Below are 26,895 nucleotides of genomic sequence, written 5' to 3'. Positions count from 1 at the left end.
ACAATCAATTATTTCAAGTAGTATATATATATTAATAAATATAATGAAAATAATTCTCCCTGGAAGAGCTACCACACCAAATTGTGGAACATGATTTTGGAACCGATTTGTCAGAGCACATCTTCTATCCTACAATGGATGTCATTCCACGTATCATGACTTTATGATTTATCAGAAAAATACTTAAAAATTAAATTTTAATTTAAATATATATTTCTCAACCAATCACAAGATCATAACACATGGTATGTCGAGAAGATGTGCTCCCCTTTATAACCGCAAAATAGTTTGGGGTAAAATAAAACTTCATTGCAATTTGGTCTCGGTTAACATCTTAAAATTTATTTACTCCTTCAAGTAATTACTAACCATCTTGATATAATAGCATAGTTAACTTAATAAAATGACAATTATACCATTCTATTTATATTTATAATAACATTTTTATTTGTAGAACTAAGAGTAAAAAACAGAACTTCCCTATCCAGTAACGGAGAGGATCCATACTCGATTTTCACCTATTTAAAAGTTTGCAGGATAGGGAAATAACCAAGTTACAATGTATTTGATAAGGACCATAAATGTAAATGTTCCTGCCTAAAGTTCAATACCCAAATGGGACCTAAATTACACAAAACACTTACTAAGCAAAAATTACATAAAAAATCTATTTTTTCTTTCTATTCATCATATTTTGCTGGTACCCACAGAACACAATAAAATTACATAAATCTCCTCTCTCCTTAATTCAAATACTCATGCATTTGTATCCTAATATTTCTATTTATTTTTGAAGCAGAAAAATGTCAAAAGAAGAAGAGAAAATAAAAATAAAAATGGCTTTATAATCATTATGTAGCATTTCACAATGCTTAAAAAAGACCCTTTGAAAGAAGCATATCATAGACTCTATCAACTTTGCTTGGGTCTACCTTGAAAAGTTTATGTGCATCAGATTTCTTTGTTACATTGCCCTTTGAAATTTCTAATGACATGATCTGAAGCATGTTGAGATAGTGTGATGGTAGAATTCTGATCTCATTACAAAGCTTTTTCTCCTGCACATTAATCAAATAAATATATCCAACACCTCTAAAGAAAAAATAGTGGAGTAAATAAACATTTCAGTCTCTCGTGTTTTTCAATCTTACCAGTTTGGTCCCTCAAAAATTGAAAAAACCCAAAATGGTCATCAAAAATTTCAAATGCAGGTCAAATTAGTCTCTATCGGATGTTGTAAAACATGCTAAAAAAGACTAATTTGACCCGTATTTGAAATTTTTTGGACCATTTTAGGGTTTTTCAATTTTTGAGGGACCAAACTGGTAAGGTCGAAAAACACGAGAGACTGAAATGTTTATTTACTCAAAATATTAACATATAAAGTGATGGAAAACAAGAGGGAGAATTCTCACAGATTCAGATAGTAATTCAGCTCCTGTAAAATCACTTATATCCCATTCTTCTAGGGAATTTGAGATAGCTTGTATAGCAGGTGAATCCTTGACACCGGAAAACGGACCGGTAGTCCCCTTCACAAGTCCCTGTGGGCTGCTATCAATGTCGCCTTTGAGAGAATTTGGTCTCCCTAAAATCTTGGTGGTTGTACCGATCTGACCACTTTCTTTACTGGCACTCTGTTCAGCTACCTTTGTTCTCTTATCTTCAACAAATTGATAGGCTTCGGCAGCAGTTCGACAACCAGCAGTACGAGCTTCCTACAAGATATTTCAAATGGAAATGGCGTCATATCAGAATAATTTAAGATATGTGGCAACGATTAGCATTCTAGACCGGCCCAATAGACCCAATGATTGTTTTACAATGTGACTGTGTTGCATTTACCGCAATTGCAAATAAATGCGGGGAAATACAGCTGCAATTACGGTCGCGATGCAGTTGCGGAAAGCGCCAAAACTGCGATATTGCAACTGCAAATGTGATTGCAGGCCGTAATTTAAAAGCATGCTAGACTAGTAAGGCTGGCCGGGTCATGTCAGACCTAACTACAAGCATTCGGAGCAGGGCCGAATAGGCTTCATACCAGAAAGGCGAACCGGGTCAAATTAATTACATGTGTGACACTATGACTCCAAACTTGATTAATGATTTTACAACCAAACCTCAAATTAACTAATTGTTTACCTATTTGATGCAATTTTTAAAAGATGTCTGATTAGAATAGAAAGTTTGAGTTGCGTAAAGTAAAAAGTAATGGCGTGGCGTGGGAGGGTCAATATAACACAAATCAAGAGTTGCATGGTTGGAGATGTATAGACAGAGTTCATGACTATCAGGTTACAGGTCATTTTTTCAACGACCGATAACTTTTTTTCTAAATGAACAGCTTAAATCGAAGGTTCATGGAAGCACCTTTCTTGGCAAGCAGCATCATAGACGGTACCCCACCCCGCTATCTTTTGTATACTAGAGAAACTAACTACAAGCGTGTAATAGAATGAAATACCTGTAAATCTTTTATTCTTTTGACAAGTCGGTGTTCTTCAATAATATTTTTTAGCAACTCCTTATGCTCTTCTTTTGAATGAAACCGCATGAAGACCTTGTAGTGCTGACATATTTCAAGCTCTTCAGCTGAAAGAGATTTCTCAAAAGGATCCGGAGAAAGAAAATTTCTTTCAAGTACAAAATCCTTTCTGCGCTTTCGCTCATTTAACCTGCCAAGAAGTTTATCATACTCATGTATCAGATATGGAGGAAAATGAATAACAGAACTAAAATTCAAATGTATGCCAAAAAAAAATATGTATACCGGATTTTAGAAATATAAGATAAGTCAAAGATGCTTGCTACAATGGCAGGACTCCTCACATTTTCTTTTACCATTTGAATGTTATAATTCTAAGAATATCTTTACAAAATGTTCAGGATAGTTTCAAGTTACAATAATGCAAAAGAAAAAATTCTTTTTCAAATAATAAATATACAACTAACATGGTAAGAAACTGAAGATTTATGCTTAGAAATTAACAAATCAAAATCAGTACAATGCACTCAGTCTTGTGTTACGAAAAGTATTTTTTTTATACAAATAAAATGATAATCTAGTAATCCAAAGGTAAGGATGAAGATACTAGTTAGGATGCTTAATCTTGAAGATCAATTGAAAATAGTTAATTTATTTTGGGAAGAATAAGGATTATTTTTTTTACGATAAAATATGGCACCAATACCTTTTTAAGTAGATACGGAGCACCTGCAGTTTCACTTCCCGTTCACTGTCAGTATCAGTATCCTTAAATTCCATTTCCGCCAATGTTTGCTCTGCATCGTTGTCATATTCTATATCAAATTCCTCTCTCTTAAAATTATATCCACTCAACTCTGTCATAGAAGGTCTATCTTCCGCGGATAATTTAGGTTTCTTCTCTCCGATGCTCCGATCCACTTGAGGTTCTAGTAAAAGAAATGCAATTCAACATATTAGAACATAGAATACACATTCTACAATTTTCTATTTGGGAAAGCGCATGACAACTCATATTGACTCTTTCAAATCATGAAACATTCAAGTATATATATAACATGAGCACTTGAATAATAAGTGTCGAGAGTTAAGTGTATTACATACATGTTTCACAAGCAAGAGTAAAAAAAATTATCGTGTACTACATTGTACTGCTGACCCAAGTATACGAAGATGCAGTTAGCAAGGAGAATCTAGCTCGCGGGCCAACCCAACCCAGTCCATTTACTTGTGAACCAATGCATGCCGAGATAACATGCTTACTCAACTCTAATTGCAAGATCTCACCGACACAGTGGAAGACATCGTTGAAGTCTTTGTCAAGGAGATCATGAAGCTGCATGGATTTTTTATGTTGGAATCATAGTAATTATCATTATTTATTATATAGACGTCATAGTGCATTTTATCATATCATGTTAAAATGATTGATGTTGTAATTATTACACTAAGCATAAATAAAGAAACCTTCACTGTGTAGTTGAGTTGAGACACATGGATTACATCATATATCTCGCTCCTTTCTCTCTTTCTCTCATTTATCTTAACAAAAAGCAACAATGTTGAATCGAAAGAAATGGCATCTCTAATCACAAAATTGAACTAACAATAACTTTCAGGCATGCTTCATAAAATATACCTTCCACCTTAACTCCGTCATTATTCTGGCTTATGTTGGAAGCCTTCTTAATTGTACTTGAGTAAGTTTTGCTGCATACTGAACCCATATCATGCGAATAAATTATACACAACATAATATGTCAGAACAAACTGATAAAGACGATTTTCTCAAGCTATATGATTGTACCTGAGCTTAATTTAGACATTGTTTGATTAGTGGTTTCTACCATCTTAGATTCTTCAGAGCTGAGATGTTACACCAAAGAATCAGCGAAGTTATAAATGCGCAATTTAAATAATCAGTGTAATTTGGTAAACTTTACTTTATTCCTTCAGAGAAGGGAGGTTCTTCTTTCAGAGTAAGCTCTGCAGACGGAGGAAATTCTGCAGGAATAAAATGAAATGATACTAATATCATTACAATAACTCTCAGAAACTTAATATTACAAAATGCAACTAGCAAATCAGGACCACAACAGAAAAATGCAACTAGTATCTGTATTTTGGTGTTATCAGAAAAAGAATTCGATCAAAATAAATTGACAAGACGTTTTTAAAATCCTCAGACACTAAAAATGAAGTATCACACTTATCTTCTCTTAAACAGCAAGAAAAAGTTTATTTCGGGGCATTTAAAATTATGTATGACTGTCGTATTAATGAGGTTGGAGGGCCTAACTCACCCCAAAAGCTAGTTCATATATGCCATTGCCCAAGTGGATTATTTTTTCATTTCGATTTAGGCACAACTCACTCGAATAGATACATCTTGTTTTGTTGAAGTACACACTTTCCAAAACCACTTTCCTCGAATAGACCTTATTCCAAACATCTAACTTTGTTACTCCAAAACCACTTTCCTCCTTTGTTTTCGGCAAATATTCAACTCACTTTCCTTTTCGGTTCAAGACATCCTAACTTTGTTCCAATTTTGGTGTTTGGGAATCTAGAAAATGCAAGACATATCCAACAAAAAAAAGACAACGGCTACACCTAAAAAGCCTCCTATAGCACAACAATTTCTCTCGCTGATTCCTAGAAGAATAAGTTGGCTACTGGAACAAGTTGAGCAAAAGAGTTACTTACAAAATAATGGATATTAATTTAAAAGATTACTAAAGAATGTTTATTTCATTAGTTGCAATGCTATGTAAGTTCATAGATGAAACACACTAGTGAAATCTTGAATGCAAAAGCTCCAAAAGTTGTTATTTAGATCATTGAAAACAAACCTTTCTTGACTTCACGTCCCTTCGCCGAGGCAAGGAGTTCCTCTCTGCTCTTTCCCATAACATGAGACATATCCTGGGTGTGAATATGAACAATTAAACCATGCATGCAAATAATAGTAGCATGTATACTATCACAGATTTCTCAAATAGTCTTACCGGGAGAGGAAAGCATGGTGAATTCATATATACAGCATTATAGTGGTCAATACATTGAGATTTGCTTTTTGTTCCAACATATTCGGCAACTTCATTCCAATTCCCAGATCCATACATTTCAATGCCCTAAAATGAAACAAGTTTGTCAAGATACACAAAATTTGATAACGAGCAGTAAAGTAGAAATTAGAAAAGCAAACATAAACGAAGATATGTTGTGGGGATCGGGAAAGAGGAAAGAAAACAGACGAGTTCGCCACACTCAAATCATATACCTCTAGAAGTAACATCTCTTCATCTGCATTCCAGTCTGGACATAGAAGTGGAAAAGATAGATTGTCCTGTACAAACAATATTTGTTTCGAAACATTAACTAATACACTTATTTATCTTAACCATGAGCATGGAAGCACTTATACCGGAAACTTAATTCACACTGAAATTGCGAAAAATTATTACTTCTCTTATTGCGATTACCATAAGTGAAGTAGTGCAGAAAAAAGAAAGAAATCCTAGTAGTGTACCAACTAAGTATAGCCCCAGATACCATATGTGCAAAATATTTATAGAAAATTAAAGCAAGTACTCATTATTCTACAAATCGTTAACGATCTGGTTTTCAAGCAACAAATATTGCCATTCAGGGAATACCAATATGGTTAGTACTTAGTACAATCCCTAAATTTAATGGTATTCCGTTGTTCATTCTTTTGTGGAAATAAATATTCATTAGAAAAAGGAGATAAAAGGAAGGATGATAGAAGCTTTATGTTGGGTACTACGTAACAAAAACTATAAATAACAAAGCATAACGGTTAGTAACTGGTAACGACTTGGTCATAGTTAGTTAGATGACCAGGGCAGACTATAAGTGAATCATAGGGAGAGTGGGGAAATTTTTCAATTGAATTGGAAAGACAAGGGGAAGAGGTAGAGTTCCAGGTTTCTCGAATACACGGAAAGCCATTGTAGCATTCTTTCTTCTATTTCAGTATCATTCAAATATTGTTCAAGAAAACGTTCTATCAATAGTAATACACTCTACTCTAATTCTGATCTAGTTCCATCAACTGGTATCAGAGCTCCCGATCTGGGAGTTGTGTGTACTGAGTCTTGAAGATGGTTCCAACATTTGAAGGAATGGAGAATACGGATGCTGGATGGGGTGAGATGAGGTACGGAAATGGTAGTCTGGTGACCTTTGGGGTTGCTGGAGAGTCTGGAGAGGCTGAACATTTTCTACAGCAGGTGAAATCGGGGGTAGGAAGGTGGTGGGGGATGTTCCATCAAGAAACAGAAAGAGCAGGGTCAGTAAAGGGATGAGAAACGGGCCAAACGAGTTGCTGACAAAATTTGGTGGTCCGAGAGTACGACATACTCTCACGTGCAGCAAATGTGGGGCGCATAAGGTCGCCATCAATGATGTACGACATACTCTCTGCGTCGGGTTTTAGGGTCTCCAGGGGTGATGGAGGCCTGTGATTGGCTGTGGCAGCTGGAAAGCACGGATATTTGGAGCACCATTGTTTAGAGCTTCAGCGGAACAAGTGGCTTTTTGATGCCACAAATAAATAATAAAGGGAATGATAGAATTGCATGAGTGGTTTGACACTAAGCATTGTGTATTTATTATGATATAACTGATTCCTACACTAGGCACAGTTAACATGTTTTACATGTGTTTATTCTAACGGTCATAAATCAAATAATCAATCGAGGAAACAAAATATCATATATGCTATCCGATAAGTACAAAATTGAACAATGCAAATTATGTTGCATACCATAACCCTATACGGATGACTGCTTTTGTGAGGTGTCACCTCGGCGCCAACAGAGAAGCATTCTACACAGAGATCAAAATCTTGACACACAACGCACTTAATGCGAATCTTCCCGGAAACATCTTTGTTGCAATAATTGCAGTGGTATAGAGATACTTTCACATCAGCTAGTATTCCTTGGCCTACAAACATATAGAGAATCGGGTTACATTACGGGGTTTTCTGAAAGTATATGAGATTGTTTTGATGAAAAACTAACCTGTAGATGAAATGTCTAAGATATCTACATTCCAACCAGCTCTTTTTCTCTTGGCTAAGTTAGCTCTAAAACCAGAAAACAAAGAAACAAGATGATAATAACAATAACATCAAAAACATAGAAGAAGAATGTGAATGCATCTATTAGCATGTTGCATGAACATAACATCAACAAGATGAGGCCTAAGCTATGAAACAAGTACACACCAAAAAAAGACACTCAATGCAACAGGCTCTCATCCAGTGGAGTCTATGAAACAAGTAAAAAATACGGCTCAGTACAAGAGGCTCCCACCTGATGAGGTCTGAGGTATAAGCTAAAGAAAGAAAACGGGCAACTCAGTACATGAGGCTCCCAACTATTGGAGTCTATGAAACAATTAAAAAATGACAGTTCAATACAAGTAACAAGGGCAGCTAGTACGAAAGGCTCCCATCTGGTGGAGTATATGAAACAAGTAAAAAAGGGTAGCATAGTAGGAGAGACCAGTGTTATTAATACTGTAACGGTCATCAAACGGTTAGGGTACTAGTATAATGGTATAGCAGTTCAACCGGTGGTTCACTGATTAAACCGCATACCAGTGAAATTAAATATATATATAATATATTAACATTAATGTTGTTGAAAAATCAATAAAAAAGCAACAAAAAAATTATTTTCATTAAAAATTTAATTTTAAATAAAAACCGGTCAATGTGACTAGTACGCTTTAATTGAAAATCGGCCGGTATGACCAGTCCGGTATGATTGCATGACCATTATAATTATTATACCACATACTAGTACCAGTATTGGGACCAGTTTACCACTTAAAGTATGAAACGGTTTTAACAACACTGCAAGAGACGGTCACCTATTGGGGTCTAGGGCATAAGCTGCTCAATACATGAGGCTCGCACCTAGTGGGGTAAGCTGTATAAGCTATAAAAACAATTAAAATATGTGACTCGGTACAAGAGGCTCCTACCAAGTGGGGTCCAGGGTAGTAGCTAGGTTACAGTCAGTCTTGTAACTAGCTAGGTGAGAGACTGTTCTCGGGAATTGAACCTGTAACCTCATGATGACTCGAGAATTCAGAAAAAAGAAGAAAGTAATGAGAAAGAAAGGACCTTAGGTTGGGATCATCGTCAGGAGGAGGAGGAGGAGGGCGAGACGTGGCTCGGCAACGACCCATATCACGCAATTCTCTTCACTCTCACTCTCACTTCTTCTTCTTCACTCTCCACCTTTGGAATCAATTTATTAATTCATTATTATTATTATTCTATAACCTACTTTATTCAAATTAATAATAAAATATCATGTGTTTGGTAATTATTATTTTGCAATATATTTCATATGTTTAAAAACAATTCTTTAATACTTAATTATTAATTAGATAAGAATATTATTACTTCCAAATATATTAGTTTTATATATTATCATTGCATTATTCATCATTCGTATTAATCATTATTGACTCTTCAAAAAACGTAATTCAAATTAATAATAAATAATATAGTGATTATATGTAAATTTTTATACTAAAAATCTATAGATGTTGTACTCTATTGTTAAGGTTTTATCTCAAAATCAATCGGTAATAAGAGGAGTAGTCTAGGTATTTAAATATTTCTCAAAATAATGAGGTAGGCGATGAGAGACTTAATTCTCAATATTTCTTATTATTATCATGGCACATTTTCTCAATCTCAACCTAAGTTTTTAAGTTGAATCTATTTAGCACATAATTTTGTATTTTAGCCTTTACTTTTACGTTTTTAAAATATTTAAAAAAAATAGTGTAATATTTATGATAAGTGTGTAAAGATTTATATACAATCATTATATAATTCTAATTAATTACTTTTTGAAGAGTGAAGAGTCGATTAAATATGAATAATGAATAATACAATAACATTGTATAAAATTCATACACAATCAATGTATATATTAACACTCATCATTTACATTAATTTCTTTCATATAAATTTCCAAAACTACCATAAATTATAATTTAATTACTTATAATTCTTCCTCTTCTACTCATAGGCATTTTTTTTTATTTCTTAGTCACTCACTCTTCTTTTTCTTCACCCTTGTATATCATCACACCTAATTTTCTTCATAATTTCATATTTCAATGAAACAAAACAAACTATAGAAATTATTGTATAAGGTGATATCTTCATATTTTTCGATTTCTTTATTTTATTCGCATTTTTTATGTTAAGTTATTCCAATTTTTCGTAGTATTGTTGCAAAATTATGTGTTTATAAAGTTTTACAATGTTGAAGTAATAGAATAATAAGCATGCTAACATGGATAGGATCATAGATACGTGTGCAAGTTGCAACTTTCTTTTATATGGGAGTTGTATACTATAAAATAGTGTTATAAAAATCGGTTCATGTCGGCCAGTTTAACCGGTGACTTGGTCCATATATCAATATAGTACAATAATTATACCAGTCATATAATCATATTGATCAAAACTGGTCAAAATTAGTCATATTGGTCGATTTTCAATTACACTGTACTGGTCATACTGAATGGTTTTTATTTAAAATTAATTTTAATGAAAATAGAAAACATTGGCTTTTTTTATTGATTTTTCAGCATTGATGTTAATATATTACATATGTATATTAAACTTTATCGATATACAGTTTAATTAGTTAATCATCGATTGAACCTCTATCATTATAACAGTACCATAACTGGTTTAATAACCGGTATGATATTAATATCTATACTATAAAAGGATTGTGTGACTTGACTTGTATAATTTCATTATGAAAATGGTATTATGAAAATGGACTCATTATAGAACCTAAATCCTCTCTGGCACTAGAAGGTCCAGTAGTGAGAAGATGATGGCATGTTACATTTAAAAAAATTCAACAATATAGGATAGTAAATTATTTTTAATTAAAAGTTTTTTTTTAAATCAGTAAATTAATTTGTGTCTCACATTCTAGTATCGGAGAGGATCTTAACCCCTCACTATATGAGTCCATAGTAAGAAATATTATCTTATATTTACAAAAGCTCATTTGATTCCTCGAATCTCTCTGACTTGTTTGGTAGAAAAAACTCTAATTGTTACATATTTTAAAAAAGAATGTAATTATCGAAAACAAAAAAGAATTTAGGGTGTGAAATTCCAATCCTTATTTAGTTTTGGAATTTTTATTGAAAGAAATTTATTGTTTTAAGATTAGTTTATGTTTTGCAACTTAATGACTTGTTTCTAGAATCTCTAGGTTGTTTGTTACATGACAACAACTTTAAATGTTGCACCAAGACATTGTATAAAAGAAATTATTTATCAAAAAAAAAATTAAGAATGTGAAATAATTTAGAAATATATAAAGATTAATATTTTATTAATAAACATTATATATGATAGAATATTACAACGTTGTTTGATCTATGTAGTCGATTCTACATATTCTTCCCTTCTTACTTTCATAGAACCTAAAACCAACGCTTATGTCACTTCATCTAGGAGGAGCAATTTTTTTCGAAAATGAACTTTTTTATTAGAAAAGAGCATAAGGGGTCCCACCCAATACAAAATAACACACAAAAACTACTTACAACCAGAATGGATACAAGCCATAGGGTCAGTGCACCAATTTGTAAAAGTAAAATATTCAGAGAAACAAAAGATGGAAACAAAATCCATGATCTAGTTTAGATCAAGTCCATAACTTCCACAAAACTCATATCTTTCAAATAATCGAGATTGACCGCGGTACAACATTCTTCATGGCTTTATCCTATTAGCATTACCAAAGGATTCATGCAAATCAAAGGATTCTAAAATAGAAGAAGTAACTTGGAGATGAATGTGCAACCTAAGAATAGAAGCTCTTTCACACATTTGAAGCAAAGTCACACGAGATAAATAAATGATCAAGAGATTCTACACAGCTCTTGCAATAGATACATATCAAAACATTCATCCTCAAAATGTTCCTCTTGAACAATTCGTCCTTTGCCGGTAACCTTCTCATGATAAGCTTCCAAGCAAAGCAACTAATATTTTAGGGCACACACATAAGAAGTTTTAACCATATAAGATCCTGATGTATCTAAGCCCCAAATCCATTTATCATTTTCTCCTGCTTGCAAGAATAATGTTGAATGAGAGCCTACGAGTTACTAATTAGAGACTCTCATCTACCAAATAAAGGTTTTATCTGCTCGATTTCGGAGGAGCAATTGATTGTATATTTCATTGCATATTAGGTAAAAGCAATTGTACTTTTATTTCATTATTTATTAATAATAATAGGCACTCCTTTTTTAATTGTGTCTATATTAATTATTAATTAAACAAATACCATATAGTTGATGGGGTTATAAGTTAAATACTATATAGATATGGAGGACATGACTTTATACAGAGGTGTTAGTGTATGAGTTTAAAAATATTACCCTTGAATATTTACTCAGATATTATTATTAACAAGGACAAAAATAATAAGTTTAGATTAATATTTGGTATGAATAAATATGATGAATTTATCTCTCCTCTCGTATGGATATAAGTATAAAGTCACAACATAAATGTATATTATGAGTAATAATATACTAAATTGTACTACTATAAGAATAAGAGTTAATATTTATGCCCAATTAGTATAAAAATTTATATATAATCATTATATAATCTATCATTTATTTGTATTATTCACATTTAAAAGTTGATACATCTTTTTTTTTGGAAGAATGATATATGGACTAGTTTGTAAGTGATTCTAATAATACTACAAAGTGGTTATGTACTTTGAATGTTTGATCTACCTCATCTTCCTAAAATAAAAATATGTATTTTAGTTCATACTATAAAATAATTTATCTTTTCCGGCTAATAAAAGTATGATATATGTACGATTTATTTAGTTTTAGAAATATTTATTATAAAAAATGGTTAAATATAATATATATCATGATTTTGGTTTTAAGAGATAATTTATCTCCTTATAGCATGAAATACTTTATTCTCTTTTAGTTATGTAAAAAAATTACATTAATATGTTTAATAATACACTATTAATTAATGCTTAACATTTTCATTAATACTTCTTACCTCAATGTGTCTAATTGTTTACACAAAAGATGAGTTTATTGAGAAAGTTCAATTGATACTTATTTTAGACAATATTTATAGATTGATCTGCATATATTCTAAGGTATAAAATCTATGCACTGGAACTATCAGTGTAAAGATTTATATATATGCATTTCATCATCCATTATTTATTTAGATTATTTTTTTTTGAAAAATCAATAACAATTAAATATCAATGGTAAATGATAAATGATACAGTAACATTGTATAAAATTCATACACTATCAGTGCACACATTTTTTTCTCATTTTCTAATCCTTTTGATTTTATTTCTTGTCTTTGTATGTCAAATCTTTACCAAAATATATTTTTTACAGCATACTTTATAGTAAAGTTTTATTGTAAGAGATTAGTCCAATTCCTAGACGCAAAAAGAGACCAAAAAAAATTATAGGTTAAATAATGAAGAACAATGTCATTATGTAATAATATGATTTTTAGTATAAGTTTAATTTAGGGGAAGAAACTGTCAAAAATGTTAGGCCAAGTATATGTTGGCTTAGCATTTTGCTTGCTCAATCAATCCACTACAAACTTTAATTTTTTTTAGTGTAATATTTATATACTGACAATATAAAAATTTATATTATCTACCATTCATATGTATTACATTGTTGGTATATACATTTTTCTCTCTTAATTTTTCAGATATAACCTTCACATTTTGCCATAGATCATTGATCAATTCTTTTAATTGTGACTATATTACAAAGCTAAAAATATCATAATTGGGTACAATCACATTATGCTATGATTATACTGAGTTAATGTAAGAAAGTATAACTATATCTCTTCATTAAATTAAGAGATTTAAAACCATTAGATTAATATGACATTAATGGTAAGAGCATGGGTTAAAGTGAATACCCTTCCATATGTTGTAAATCAAGACCAGTAACTTCAACTGATGCCAGTGCCATAGATTTCAGAAAACTTCAGTAACATAACAATGGCAACATAGTAATATAGGCCAATCCTTAGTTATCATTTACAATCACCAACCATAGACAACACTTTTTCCTTGAGCTTCTCTATTGTCTGCAGAAAAGGTGAAAAAAGCAAAAACTGATAAGAAATTGCATCATACATCATAAGTATTGATATGGTAGAGAGTTCTATGATGCATACCAAGCTAGAGTTGTTTGCCCATCTTCTGATGGAGCTGGCAGTGTTTCTGAGGTGAGCATAGTGCGGGGAATCGTAACTCAAACAATAGGTCGAGTTTTCGGTAGCATCAGCAACCCAGATATGGTTTGTTTGGTCCTTTTCTCTTTTAATAAGATTACAGAAACCAACCTACATATAATGAAAATATAAGATTCATCCAACTTGTGATGTAATGCAACATTGGACATGTTTCACACACTAGACAACATAAAGAGTTCATAAACTATATATTTGTAGACTTGTAGTAATAACAATGAAACCACGGGTGCAACTATTGACAGTCTCAAAGGCCTGTTCACATTTCTCATTAACCGATCATCACCTTCGTAAAATAAAAAAACTATACGGTGTGATTGGTTTCTAGTGAACATGGATGATAATATTGAGTGTCAATAGCATTTACCTAAAGCCTAATCTGAAATATACACCGATATATGCACGAACTTATGAGGTGACATTTTTATTTTGTATGGAAAGTATGAAGGATAGAGCAGTAAAAGGTATTGATAAAAGATAAACTAAAATCATAACAAGTTTACAGTTACTTGATTGAAATAAATCATAATCCATAGTGGATATACAGGCCAAAAATATCAGTAAAAGAAAATACAACAAATTGTAATTACCGTAGATCCAGCAAGGTTATAGTTAATTGGTGGTAATGAATCATAATCAATTGATGGAGAGCAAAAGCAAATGGCGAGCAAAGAGATTGTTTCTGATTGTAAACCATGCATAACAGATCCATCAGTCACGAAAACCCATTGTTTTTTTTGCTGACTTGATATATAAACCTCTCCCACATGCACAACATGTGCAGCAATATCAAACTCACTGTATAAGAATAACGAAGAGGCAATGTCAAATATTTTCTTCCTATTTGTTTCTAACTGATAGCATAAATATTACATATAAAAGGACCAGAGCGACAAAATACCTGGAAAGAGGGATGTCACTCAAGCTTGACATTGAGATCGATTTTCGATTACTGAAAAAAGGCCTGCAAAGGACAACAATAAGCTGGACTTAAAATTTGGCATAACCAGAATATACCGGTAGAAAATCATTTTTCCCCATCCTATTTTGATTGATTGGTACCTACTTAAACTGTTCTTTTGCATTAGAAGATAAAGGCAACCACTTGGTGGAAGATCCTCTAGTCTGCAAGTGAAGGATGTCTGAATCAACACCTGATGGTATGAGACCTGCAATTGCATATGCTTCTCCCTCTACCAACTCCTGCCGCTGTCGCATTAGTAACACGATTAAGAAATTGTGGGAGAAATGTCATTTATGTTCATGATAAACTTTTATAGTAAGGTAATGGAAGAAAGAAAACGAAGTGTATGATGGTAACTAGGACTGAGGAAATTATTTACATATAAAGCTACAAGCATATAAGTACTGAAAATTATGAACAGAAGGAAATTGGACTAATCTTTGCAACTGGCTTACCAACCTCACCTGCTTCTCTGTTGGGTTCCAAATTGTAACTATGCCCTCTTTAGGCCTGTCTTGTCGAGTTTTGTGAGTTAATCCAACAACCCGCAACCTCATAAATGGTGTGACTTCTCTGTTTCTTAAGCCAGCATCTTTCAAAGCTTTCTCAATTGTTTTTTCCATTTCAGAATGTTTGATTGCCTGAAGATGGATGTGAAATCAGAAATATCATTCAGCATATAGACTTCTATCAAGGTAGGAATATAACCTTACATTTAATTTGGTCTTATATGCAGAAAAAGAACTAAGCTGCTCCGGACTCATATCTGCCATTAGGAACTCAGGTTCTTCTGCTGCTTCCAGCATTTTATAAATCTTAGCCCCTTCACTATCACTTTCATCAATACGTGAACCTCTTCTTTCCTTCTGATAATCTGAAATGATGCCTTCTACAACAGCAGAGCATCTACAGCCACATAAGTGATCAGTCACACCCCAAAAACAATTCACAATTATGGACTGCAAATAGCAATCACGTAGCAAAGCAAGTACCAGTTATTTTTATGACTTTCCTATATGCATATTGTTAGCCTAGGAATTCACAACCCTTTAATTGTGTTGTTGGAATTAGAAGTATTGGAAGCTGTAGCATTTGACATTCAGATTCATGTACACATTTATTCATGTATCCAGGAAAATGCCATTCATGCATTTACGGAGTAGCATTATCATTAATCTATGTTACGGCTTTATCTCAAAACAAATTGGCAATGAGAGTAGTCCAAATGGTATATATAACGCACCCGGAAGATTGAGGCAAGTGATGTAGGACTTTCAACACCCTTCCTCCGCATAAGTCTGCCAAACCAGGCAAAGGGATCTTTCCGGCCTATTACAGAGAATGGGGGAAGTTGGGCTCTGACTCTGATACCATATTAAGGTTTCATCTCAAAACTAATTGATAATGAGATGAATAACTCAACAGGTATATAAACCACACCAAGGATAATGGTGCAGGTGATGTGGGACTTCCAACAATCACCTTGTAAATGTAACTTGTATTTATTCCAACATGTCAATGGCTTCTACTATATTCACGTGTGGGAGACAAAGGATGCTCAAATGATTTCATGGATTAGGTCAACAATTTACGTTCCTTTACAACATTCAAGGCCGTGTGGGACTACCTCATGCACATCAAAATATTGATTGTCATTTTTATCAGTGAAACATGCGACAATCGTGTTATTTTTCTTCCACATGTAATGAGGTCCTATCAATTACCAAACCTAATGAGGTCCTGCTATCATAATCTTAGTTAGATCAAGCATTTTGAGAAGAAATCCGGTAAAAGTCACATGTCAATTGCCTAGGAGCACACACACAGAACTAAATTGCAAGCGCAAAAGCTAGTGAGTCATGATTAACAGAGAATATTCAGATCAGATGACAAAAAAGGAAGACGTAGACACGCAAAAGCTCATGAGTCATGATTAACAAGGAAATATTTAGATCAGATGACAATAAAGGAAGACATAGATGGGTAACTATCTTATAGTAGGCCTCATTGATTTCAATATGGTGAATAGATTAAGTCACCTCTGATTATATAGGTCCATCATTTTATTCTCCGTTCTCTCTGATATGACAACAGACCTTCCACAGCTTAACCTAATAAGGAAAACAGTTATTAACTTTCTTGATAGCATAATTACAAAATATTACTATAAAATGATTTACTATTCATATTTCAAGCAAAAATGTAGAAAATATTCAAGTTACCTTTCCTTGTAAAGAATAGGATATATGCGGGTAACTCCAGCCAAAGTTTGAGGGATTAGACCACCGTTGCTTTTTATGCATCTGAAAGCCACAGGTGGACCAGCTACCTTACCTATGGGTTAGCTCAAGAAGATAAGCTCAAAGAACAAGGTGCTAGAATTCTATAAAAATGAAAAGAATGACATTCACAAACTAAAAGATTCTTACAAAATCCTAATCGATCTGCCCAATGAGCTCTATATGTTCCATTTATGTGCAGCATTAAACTAACTGTTGATGACACCTGAAATCAGAACAGAATATAAGGAAACCTTCTGAAGAAAACAGCAATATCTATGAATACTTTACTCAACCATAATCTTAAGCCATATTAAACCTCAAGGGGTGAAACTGGCCCATTCCAGCCACATAATCCTGCTCCCCAAATCTGCAGAAGGCATAGTAAACAGTGTTCAATATTATCTGTCATAACGAAGGAAGGTAAGATTAAACATAAACAACAAAGACCAATGCATTACCCGAAGCTTCTGTCCCACAAACAATTTTCCAGAAGCTAGTTGCTTTGACAAAGGAACATCTAACATGCCATTCATAGAATACCTGCAAAGGAAACCGTTCTACATGTCAGGGTAAGGAACCTCATATATTTTAAAATCAGACAGCATTAAGTCAAAAATGTTACCATCCATCAGTTAGTTCGACTATTACTGACTCACTGCTCTGAGTCCCGGTCTCTGTCTCAGAAGAAGTCCCATTTTCCAGTCCATGATTAGAGTGAATGCTAGAAATGCATAGAACCATCATTGAAGAAGGTAATGCATCCCCTTCAAGAATTTTCTTTAGGGTAGATCGGTGGCCATGATTCACTTCTCTTTCATATCTATGCACCAAATGTTGTCATTAGTTTTTTATAGACCTAAAATATCTTATCTTACAGCAGTTACATACCTGTACTTCAGTTCCTCAAGTACATTTGATACAGTCAAAAAATTTCCAGCAGACCTAGCTGAACAGCATCTCACATAGCATGCCAGCTTCCAAACAATCCATTTGTAATGATTCAAGACCCACCTAGAGACATGTGCAATAAAAGTGTAAAACTATGTCAATTAAGACTAGTTAAATAGCATTGTTTAACTAAAGTATAATTTGCAATACCATACACATGAAAAATACCCCAAAAAATTGTGTAAGCACCAAACTATGATAAACTATTAAATTAAATCTCACCAGTGTTGATTATAATTGGTTATGATTGGTATTGTGATTGATATTGTAACCATACACCATTATTCTTTGATGTGTTTTCTTATATAGGCATTCATTGTAACTATTTCAAATTCCTAATATCAACGATTCTTGTCTTTGTATCCCTGTATATATCTGGTTGAGGCTGAGAACCTTTCTCAAGTCATATGATAAAATCAGTTGTTTCAAGATGGAGTCAGAATTCTCACATGTAATCTCGCTATTTGGTTCTTCAGTCACTGTCATGGCTGAATAGTTTGGTGTAGTGGTTGTGTATCCAAAGTGACAGTGTGACACCAGTTAGTGTCAGACACAATCATCCGGTTGTCTCCTCCAACCCCAAAGCCGGAGCCACACACCACTACATGCCTCCTCAATTCTTGGTTTTCATCAGCACATGAGGTCCATGCACTGTCTTCCGGTCATCAGTTGATCTCGCCGCCAGTCTCCTTCTGCTTGTCATCTCCTCAAGGTTCTTTTTTGCCCAGGTTTGGCGACTCGGTTCAAGTTTCGCAGTGGTTTCCTACCCTTTTCAGTTTCTTCCCTATTTAGCTTTTGTGACTGTGCTGTCTCACTTTCTTCACAGCTAAATCATAATCTCTCGAGGAGCCTCTGATTTCTATCAATGAGCATATGTAGTATCTTCAGGTTAAGGTAGCCCAACAGCCAACAGGCTTCATCTTCAGCCATTGTAACTTGTATGGATAATTCTATGGCTTGTTTCTCTCATCCCTTGCTTGTTGAATCCTGGATTTTGGATTCCAGTGCTTCTAATCATATAGCTGATAATCCCTCTCTTTTATCAAATTTGACACAACCTAATCACCCTTGCCAATGGTTTGTACCTATGGCTCTTCTCACAGGCAATCCTTCTGATGATGACTTTATCACTAATGGATCACTCCAATGGTTCTCTTTCCAACAACAATCATTACAGTGGTGACTCCTCCTCCACTGTTGAATTATATTACTGATTACTTCTCTATCCCAAGGCTGAATCATATTAGTTGCACTTCTCTTCCCAATGGCAATCATTCAGATGGTGATTTATTTTAGTTATGACTCACACCATCCCAAATCTTTGTCCTAGATGCTTAGCATCTGGGTCTTTGTCCTGGATGCCGATCTTAATTTCAAGTTCAAAGTTTTTGGGTTTTCTGGCATTAGTATTTGAAATTTCCAAGTGTGATATTGAGAAGTTCAAACCTTATTGTACTTGTTGCATGCCAAGAAATTTTGGTTAGGCCTGTGATCATTCCAACTACTTTGTTGAGTTATCTCTCCAACAGTTCTCTGAGGTCTCTCCAGCATCTATGAGTTGCCTTCCCAACCATTGTTCTTGAAGAGATCAACTTTTATATTTTTATATTTTATATTAGTGCTTTAGCTTGAGAGGGTGGTAGAATATCTAAAATATCTCGTAATATCTTATTTTATATTAGGGATAAATGTCTTATCATATCTTATGTTTAGGAGTCTTATCTTAGGATTTCATCTTATCTTCAGAATGTTATTTGTTTCTTATTTAATTAGGATTTGAAGTCCAGTTACTCTAGTATTAGTATAAATAGGAATATTGGGTGTCCTATGTATCACATCATCATCACATCATATCAATATCATTCTCATATTATTCTGAGTAGCTGAATCTATTCTCTCTTTCTTCATTCCAGACCTAATATCCTCTAGTTTAACACCACAGAAACTAGAACCAAGAGTTCAGGAAGAAGCAAATTACTCTTTAGAAGCAAAATGCGTGGAAGCTCCATGCTGGACCAAAAGATTGACAAAAGCCTCTGCTCCTATACCACCTTCACCAGACCCCTCATGGAACATGTACTTTTCTGCATTACCTGATGTCATCTGTCTGACCAGGTTTGGAAAATGCTGGAACAAAATTCAAATTTGGTGCACAAAATTTGTCATTGCAAGGAGAATGAGGTCCAAGGACAGATAACAATTAACATTAAAGACAAAACTCACCACATTTTGATCTAATGAAGGCACTGCAAAAAAATGTTTGATGTGCATCCTTGGATGCCGAAATGGATACAAGGTAGAAACCTTTATGTTACTTACCGAAACACCACCACAAAATTGAGAGAAACCTGAAGATCACAAACCAAAGGAATTAAAATGATTATAATCAGTCTTGCAACTGATAAAAAGGAATGTACTAAAAACTTATCAGATATGCTGACCATTAGAAAAAACTCCAACATTGTTGTCAGAAGGGATGGAGGTATTGGAACCACGAGGCTTTTTAAAGGGAGAAACCATTGCATGTGGTCCTAGTCTTCGTTTTCCACTAGCAGGTTCTTGTTTATTGTTTGTATGCATGGTGTCAATGGTATTGGAAATATCAGTCAATGACCTTCCTGATGACATTCTAAGTGGATCTACTTTTGAAGAAAAACCATTCAACAAAGAATGATATGCAGTTGAGTCTGGTACTTGGTTCATGTCATGTAAGGGTTTCTGTCCACAGGCGATGCTACTTTTCAGGCTCTGATCATTTTCATTCCCAGCAGCATCAAATTTTTTGATTAAGTTATTTGCAGTTCCTTCACAAAGAAACTTGGTGTCGTTTTGTCTATGAGACGAGAAAGGCGTCGTGAAATTTTTTGTCATAACATTGCTCTCTGATGTTACTTGATGGACCAAAGGAGTATCACAATCACTTCTGTCACAAGATGAACTAGTGTTGGTCTGTTTCTGATTTGGTAAAGAGAAGATTGAGTCACCGGCATCCCCTCCATCAAAGAAATCTCCAAGGTCTGGGTCACCAAGAAGGCTTCTAGCACGTTGCAGTGCATCATTAGAAACGGATATAGATCTTCCACCTGCAGTGTGGAATTTAATTGGAGGTTGTTTACCACCAGAAGTACACATATCTGGTTGACCAACTTCTATTTCAATGTCGTTCTTTGATGTATGACTACTACCAAGTGAATGATTTTGACATGATGCAGCATTCATCGCTCTATTACTGTTAACAGATTTATGTAGCTGTAAATGAGGTGAGTTCCGCCATTTTTTTGCATGCTGAAGAGTTTGACTATTACTACCATCAGCATCTTCTTTCAACCCCAGTAAAGTCTTTGCTCTAACTAGACCATTCGGAGATATAGGAACTCTTTTTCCAGAGCCTGTCGTAAAAAGAGAATTGGAGAAGCTGCAACTATTATCTATACTGTGTTCTTCGCCTACATTAGTCCGGATCACATATATTAGTCACAATAAGAAAACTGGACTTTGAAAAATTGGAAGAGAGATTTAAAAACAATTACTAAGTAAATTAGTTCCTCTATTACATCGCTTTTGCAAGAAAACATCACTGAATTCAACTATTCTAATTGTTAGCATTCCCCGACTTTGGTTATATAGGACCAGGGTTTATATATTCAGCATCTCAAAACAACTTTATCTATGATAAAAAAGCCTCACAAAAAAATTAATAGACGTTTTTGCAATGCCAGCACTTGTCTTTTTACAAAAAAAATCCAAAACAAGGTAATGAAATATACCTTTCACCTTAGATTTGTTCATGTAAAACCAAGAAATTAGGAAAATATCACATCTATCAAATAACTTTTTGAAAAATGTTTTAAAAGAAAATATGATTTTTTTTTAAAATAGCAGTGTCCTTCAACTTCAAGCCACTTAGGGGCATCCAAGCCATCTCCCAAAGATGTCAGACATGTTGTTCAAGCCAAGAAAAGAATTGTTGTCGATGTCGGAAGCAAGTCTAACAGTCCAGCACATTAACAAGAAAAGGGTATCCTTGCTTCATAGGATGCAAGCACCTAGGTACATTGTCCAGTAGAGACCAACAAAGTCTATGGCCCATTTACAAGTTATGTTTTTCGGAGAGAATTGAAAGGCTTGGAAACCACAAATTACTATATTGAGCAGTTTCCAACCCTTCCTTTTCCCTCAAAAAAAAATCAACTCGAAACGGTAAGGCCGGGAACTACGGTGATATACACTTGTGAGAAGACTTTCACGACTTTTCTTTCAGTTAAAAGAAAACAAACTAGTTAAATAATTGAAGAGTTTAATATCTATCTATCGACAAATCTAACCTTTTTACATCATAATCCATAAATATTAAACTCATAATTTAATCAGCGAACAAATAATTGAAATAGTTAAAAAAGAGAATAAAGTTCTTCTCACTTAGAGTAGTTGCATTAGCATTAGCATCTTCACCAAGTAGAAGTAAAGCCTTGGCGAGTGAAGACTGAGTCGGTTGAACCGGTTTTCCGAGAGCGGTTCGAAACATGACAATAGGTTGTTGTTGTTGTTGTTGTTGTTGTTGTTGTTGTTGTTGAATTGAAGAAGAACACGCTTGAAGAAGAAGATCAGCCATTGAAGGAAGAAGATGAATAGAATCAGTAGAAGCGGAATTCAATGGTAATTGTTGTTCATCGTCGTGAGTTATATGCCAGTGGTAATTGTTGTTGTTATCGGCGTCGGAGATTATCTTCCATTTCCTCATTCTTCTCTTCTCTTTTCTTCACTCTCAGATCAACAAATTAGGGTTTTACTATTTCTTTCTTTTCCGCCATAGCCATGTTTCGATTTTGGAAAATAAGCTTTTTTTTATTTCAACGTTTTTAAATTATTCCCTCCAAAATTTTGTATTTGCTAATTTAGTTTTTGTAACTTTTTGGAATCTAATAACATTTTGTATTAGACTAACTTCCAATAAGTAACCAAGTAGCGTTGATTCAAATTGTACATGTTTGATTCCCCTTAAACAAAGTCTCAGGTTCGAGCTTGTGAACGGAAAAAATGCATGCAGGGAGAGTTAGCCTCACGTACTTGTGGATGTTCCCGGCTATACAGGATTACCTCCAGTGCGATGATATCTGTAGGAAACCAAAAAACTTACAATAAGTAGTGAAATGTTGGTTTTAGTGTCATAAGGCCTCATTCGATTTCAAGTTTGATGGTTCGATTCCTATAACTAACACTTGTTGAAACATGTAGTTACGAATTCTGAAAGGGATCAGTTCTTATCCAAAATGTTAGAGATATCCTTGATAGTACTAAAAAATGTTAAATGTTTGATTTTTGTGACTGATATTTGTTAATACGACAATCACACACCAAATTAGATTAATTCATTATACATGAGAAATTATTTTTATTTTTTTGTACTGTCAAGAGTATCCTTCACTTTTTGGTTATTGGAAAAAAAAAGAATTAGGATGAATTAAAACTATAAAAACTTAGACTATTCCTTCATTATTACTTTTTTCACAAAATTGGAATAAATGATAGTATATTTGTTTTTTTATGATGATTCACTCAATCTAGTTTCTTAACTAGGACATGTTTCTATAATAATCAATCTATTATTATGTATCAAATATTATTTATGCACATATCTAACAATTTGGGCTCAATATAAGCCAGTATTATATACATAATACTAGTATCTACATGATCAAATACTAAATGAAAGTGTTATGTTTATAAATATTTACATGTGAATCTTTCGATTAGATTTATATATAGAGGAATTAATATGAAAGCAAAAGTTTACATATTAAATAATAAATATTCAATTTAGCTTACTACTATTAAATGATATAATAAGGGGATATTCAAATTAAATACAAATAGCTTATAATACATTTCATAAACTTCTAATAGGTGTCGTATTGTGTTAATTCTTCATAATTATGATGATAATGAAAACTGAACCTGTGAGTATCCGTCTGAACTGAATCTATAGGTACCCGTCAGAACCGAACCCAAAATTAACGAGGAAAACCCAATGTGATTGGATTAAGGTTCGGCTTCAGGTTCGGCTTTTACCCGGATTTAATTTACAGGTTCGTGTTTGGTAGAGCAAAAACCATAACCCGAACCCGCCCCGAAATAATGTAATTCAATTTAAAATTAAATTTTTTATCATGTGTCCATTGTTTTTAATTTCTAAATTTACTTTACATACTATTGAATCTTCAAACATAAAAGAAATGAAATAATACAAGAGAAAATAAAAATGCTAGAGAAGAATGAAATGAAAACAATATCATACTTTCCTTAATACATATATAATTTTCAGGTTTTTTTGGGTTCGGGAATGATATCTTTATTTTCAACTCTGTTGAGTTTGGGTTCAGGTTTTGAATTTCGAATTCGGTTTGGATATGTGCAAACCCACCCCCGACTCGCCCCTTGCCATTCCTATTCATAATTCATACTATTTCTATTGTTTATCTATAATATTTGAGTTTGATGTTTGTTGAGACACATATCTTCACTAATGGAGTTATTTTTCTTCTAGTTGTTCATGAAGTCCCAATACTATATGTTATTAATAATGATGATATTGTATGTTACTTTTTATCATAAGTTGAAAAGATAAAGTATTAAAAAAATTATAACGACAAATAAAAAGATGAGACATACAAAATGTATGATTTAAATGTATGTTTGTTTCAATTATATATTTTTCCCCTTAGTCATGTTTTGATATTATATATTAATTAACTAGCATACTGAGAGACATTTTTGTGTCTGTCAATTCGTTTTCATATTTTTTATAATGTGTAGTCTGTATATTATAAATGTCAAATATGGTAAATTGTGTTATATATTGTAATTTTTAGTTGAATATATTCGATTGAGGTAATTGTTCAATCTTTTTTTTTAAATTGAACATTCAAATAATTGAGTCACTCACAATTGTCTTTGTTGGTGAAGTATATAATTAGGACGTAATCGTTGGAATAAATGTATCATGTTTAAAATGTAATATATAAAATCATCCTAAATTTATAAAACTATGAACCAAAATGAACATGAATGGTTCCTTAAAAAATAGTCGAATCGAACCACGAAACTGAATCAAACTATATTTTGTGATTTGGTTCAGTTCCACCAGTTTCACTGTTTAAATTGTCACCACTTACCCCTCTAATTTTTAGGTTAAATTAACCGTTTTGTTTTTATATTTTCCTTTAATTTCTAATTTTAAGATTTTAAATCGGTAAGAAAGTCCCAATATGCATTCCAAACAATATGTTTTTAAAATAAAAAAACTTGTGGAATAGTGAAACTGATTTTCACTCAAAAAAATATAAAGTCATGTTGGTTGTAATTATTTATTATGATGTATAATGAGACATAATGAAATTATATATGTTCAGTTATCTCAATGTCATTTATATATATTTGACATATATTCAATAGAAATTATATTTATTCAATTACTTAAATACTCTTTAGACATGTTTTACCTTTATATAGTAGTATAAATATATATAAGATTGTATGAAATATGTTCACAATCTCATAAGTTACTCTCAATTATTTTTATTATTTTTAAAATTTATTTATACTCGTGGATCTAGAAAGATACACAAAAACTTCGTGCAATAGACTCATCATATATTCATGTCGATCCGGGTCAGAAACGAGTTCACATATGAATAAACATGGCAAGACAAGATAGTACCATCTAGTGTGATTATCATATCTAATAATAGTCTCAAATATTATAATTTAACTTTAATATGGAAACACTATTAATTTATGTGGTTATGGAGAGAGAATAAGGTTTAGAATTTTTAATTAGAGCAAAATGAAAATGAATACGCATTGCATATAAAAAACTTAACAGTAAATTATAGTGATACCCGAGTTTTAGTGATATTATATAAACCACTCAAATTACTTAAAACCTACATAAGTTACTTATAATTAGATTTATACATTACACTGACTACGCCGTAAGATATATAAATAAGTATAACTTCTTAAATAAAAATGTAGAGGAATATAATTAAATCAAACAAAATATGATATATTGGGAATACAAGTACAAATAGTGTAATAGTCGATGTTATTTTTTTTATTATGGTTAGTTATAATATAGTATAAGAGTAATTTAAACTTCTCTTTAGAATTAATAATGTAGTTTGTAACTAATAAAAGAAATAATGAATTGACGTCAAATCTCATACTATTTGGATTTGTATTCGCATTATATCCTACTTTGTTTAACTTAATTACATTCGTTATTATTTTTTATTTAAGAAATTACATTTATCTCTCTTACAGAAGTAATCAGTGTAATGTATATAGATCATTAGGGATAGTTTGTGTAGATTTTAAAAATATTTGAATGATTTGTATAATTTTACTAAAACTCATGAGTATTAATGTAATTTACTCAAAACTTAATTATGTAATATTTTTATAATAAATCTTTAAATAAAAAAGGAGAAAAAAAATAAATAAGATGACAAAGATATATTAAACCAATATATAAATCTTTACAATAATATTAATAATATATACTATATAGATATCACATTTTAAAAAAAATATCACTATCCAAATATTATAATACTATAAAAAAAATGACTTATCAATTTAATATTTTAGATTTACCCGCTAATTCATACAATTAAATTTATTTGGAATTTATTGATAAAGTGTGGAGTATGTTTAAAAAACTTACTAGTAAGTGAATCATTCCGTATAAACAATATTATTAAGAGTAAATTACACTGACACTCCCTGAGTTTTAATGAAATTACACAAATCACCCCTCCCTGATTCCGTATAT

General features: G+C 32.6%; 2 protein-coding genes across 9 annotated transcripts; both read right to left on the bottom strand.

Moving 5' to 3' along the window:
* LOC109344406 (transcriptional adapter ADA2b-like) lies at positions 624-17,250 on the bottom strand. Of its 2 annotated transcripts, none has more exons than XM_019583194.1 (14): positions 17,238-17,250; positions 8,652-8,740; positions 7,540-7,604; positions 7,281-7,462; positions 5,772-5,837; positions 5,497-5,622; positions 5,341-5,413; positions 4,432-4,492; positions 4,296-4,354; positions 4,128-4,205; positions 3,195-3,420; positions 2,468-2,678; positions 1,416-1,718; positions 624-1,058 (listed from the first exon to the last, which is right to left on the bottom strand). In XM_019583194.1, the coding sequence occupies exons 2-14, from the start codon at positions 8,714-8,716 to the stop codon at positions 873-875; spliced, it is 1,701 nt and encodes a 566-aa protein (XP_019438739.1). In that variant the 5' UTR covers positions 8,717-8,740; positions 17,238-17,250; the 3' UTR covers positions 624-872. The 2 variants fall into 2 exon arrangements, with proteins under 2 accessions (XP_019438739.1, XP_019438740.1); XM_019583195.1 differs by having other exon boundaries at positions 631-1,058; positions 3,195-3,417.
* LOC109344405 (protein BREAST CANCER SUSCEPTIBILITY 2 homolog B-like) lies at positions 3,362-22,891 on the bottom strand. 7 transcript variants are annotated; one of them, XM_019583189.1, is made up of 19 exons: positions 22,482-22,889; positions 20,504-21,508; positions 20,286-20,410; positions 20,041-20,189; positions 18,003-18,125; positions 17,737-17,934; positions 17,573-17,654; positions 17,431-17,481; positions 17,262-17,337; positions 17,055-17,166; positions 16,872-16,943; positions 15,546-15,738; positions 15,297-15,473; positions 14,935-15,077; positions 14,770-14,832; positions 14,459-14,666; positions 13,794-13,961; positions 13,647-13,703; positions 3,362-3,397 (listed from the first exon to the last, which is right to left on the bottom strand). In XM_019583189.1, exons 1-18 carry the CDS (start codon positions 22,801-22,803, stop codon positions 13,650-13,652), a joined length of 3,321 nt encoding a protein of 1,106 aa, XP_019438734.1. In that variant the 5' UTR covers positions 22,804-22,889; the 3' UTR covers positions 3,362-3,397; positions 13,647-13,649. The 7 variants fall into 7 exon arrangements, 5 of the variants coding, with proteins under 5 accessions (XP_019438734.1, XP_019438736.1, XP_019438735.1 ...); XM_019583191.1 differs by lacking the exon at positions 3,362-3,397 and having other exon boundaries at positions 13,434-13,703; positions 20,504-21,196; positions 21,248-21,508; positions 22,482-22,888; XM_019583190.1 differs by lacking the exon at positions 3,362-3,397 and having other exon boundaries at positions 13,434-13,703; positions 14,935-15,071.

This window comes from Lupinus angustifolius, chromosome LG03 (assembly GCF_001865875.1).
Source record: "Lupinus angustifolius cultivar Tanjil chromosome LG03, LupAngTanjil_v1.0, whole genome shotgun sequence".
NCBI lineage: Eukaryota > Viridiplantae > Streptophyta > Magnoliopsida > Fabales > Fabaceae > Lupinus > Lupinus angustifolius.
This window is presented reverse-complemented; position numbering and strand designations above follow the sequence as displayed.

Excerpts from the sequence above, each read along its gene's own strand:
- LOC109344405 (XM_019583189.1), bottom strand. The coding sequence starts at position 22,803 with ATGAGGAAATGGAAGATAATCTCCGACGCCGATAACAACAACAATTAC. Across the intron at positions 16,944-17,054 it reads CCTATTCTTTACAAGGAAAG|GTTAAGCTGTGGAAGGTCTG; the intron begins GTAACTTGAATA and ends TTTCCTTATTAG. Across the intron at positions 14,667-14,769 it reads AGTGACATCCCTCTTTCCAG|TGAGTTTGATATTGCTGCAC; the intron begins GTATTTTGTCGC and ends ATTCTTATACAG.
- LOC109344406 (XM_019583194.1), bottom strand. The coding sequence starts at position 8,716 with ATGGGTCGTTGCCGAGCCACGTCTCGCCCTCCTCCTCCTCCTCCTGAC. Across the intron at positions 4,355-4,431 it reads CCCTTCTCTGAAGGAATAAA|CTCTGAAGAATCTAAGATGG; the intron begins GTAAAGTTTACC and ends GTAACATCTCAG. Across the intron at positions 3,421-4,127 it reads TGACGGAGTTAAGGTGGAAG|TAGAACCTCAAGTGGATCGG; the intron begins GTATATTTTATG and ends CATTTCTTTTAC.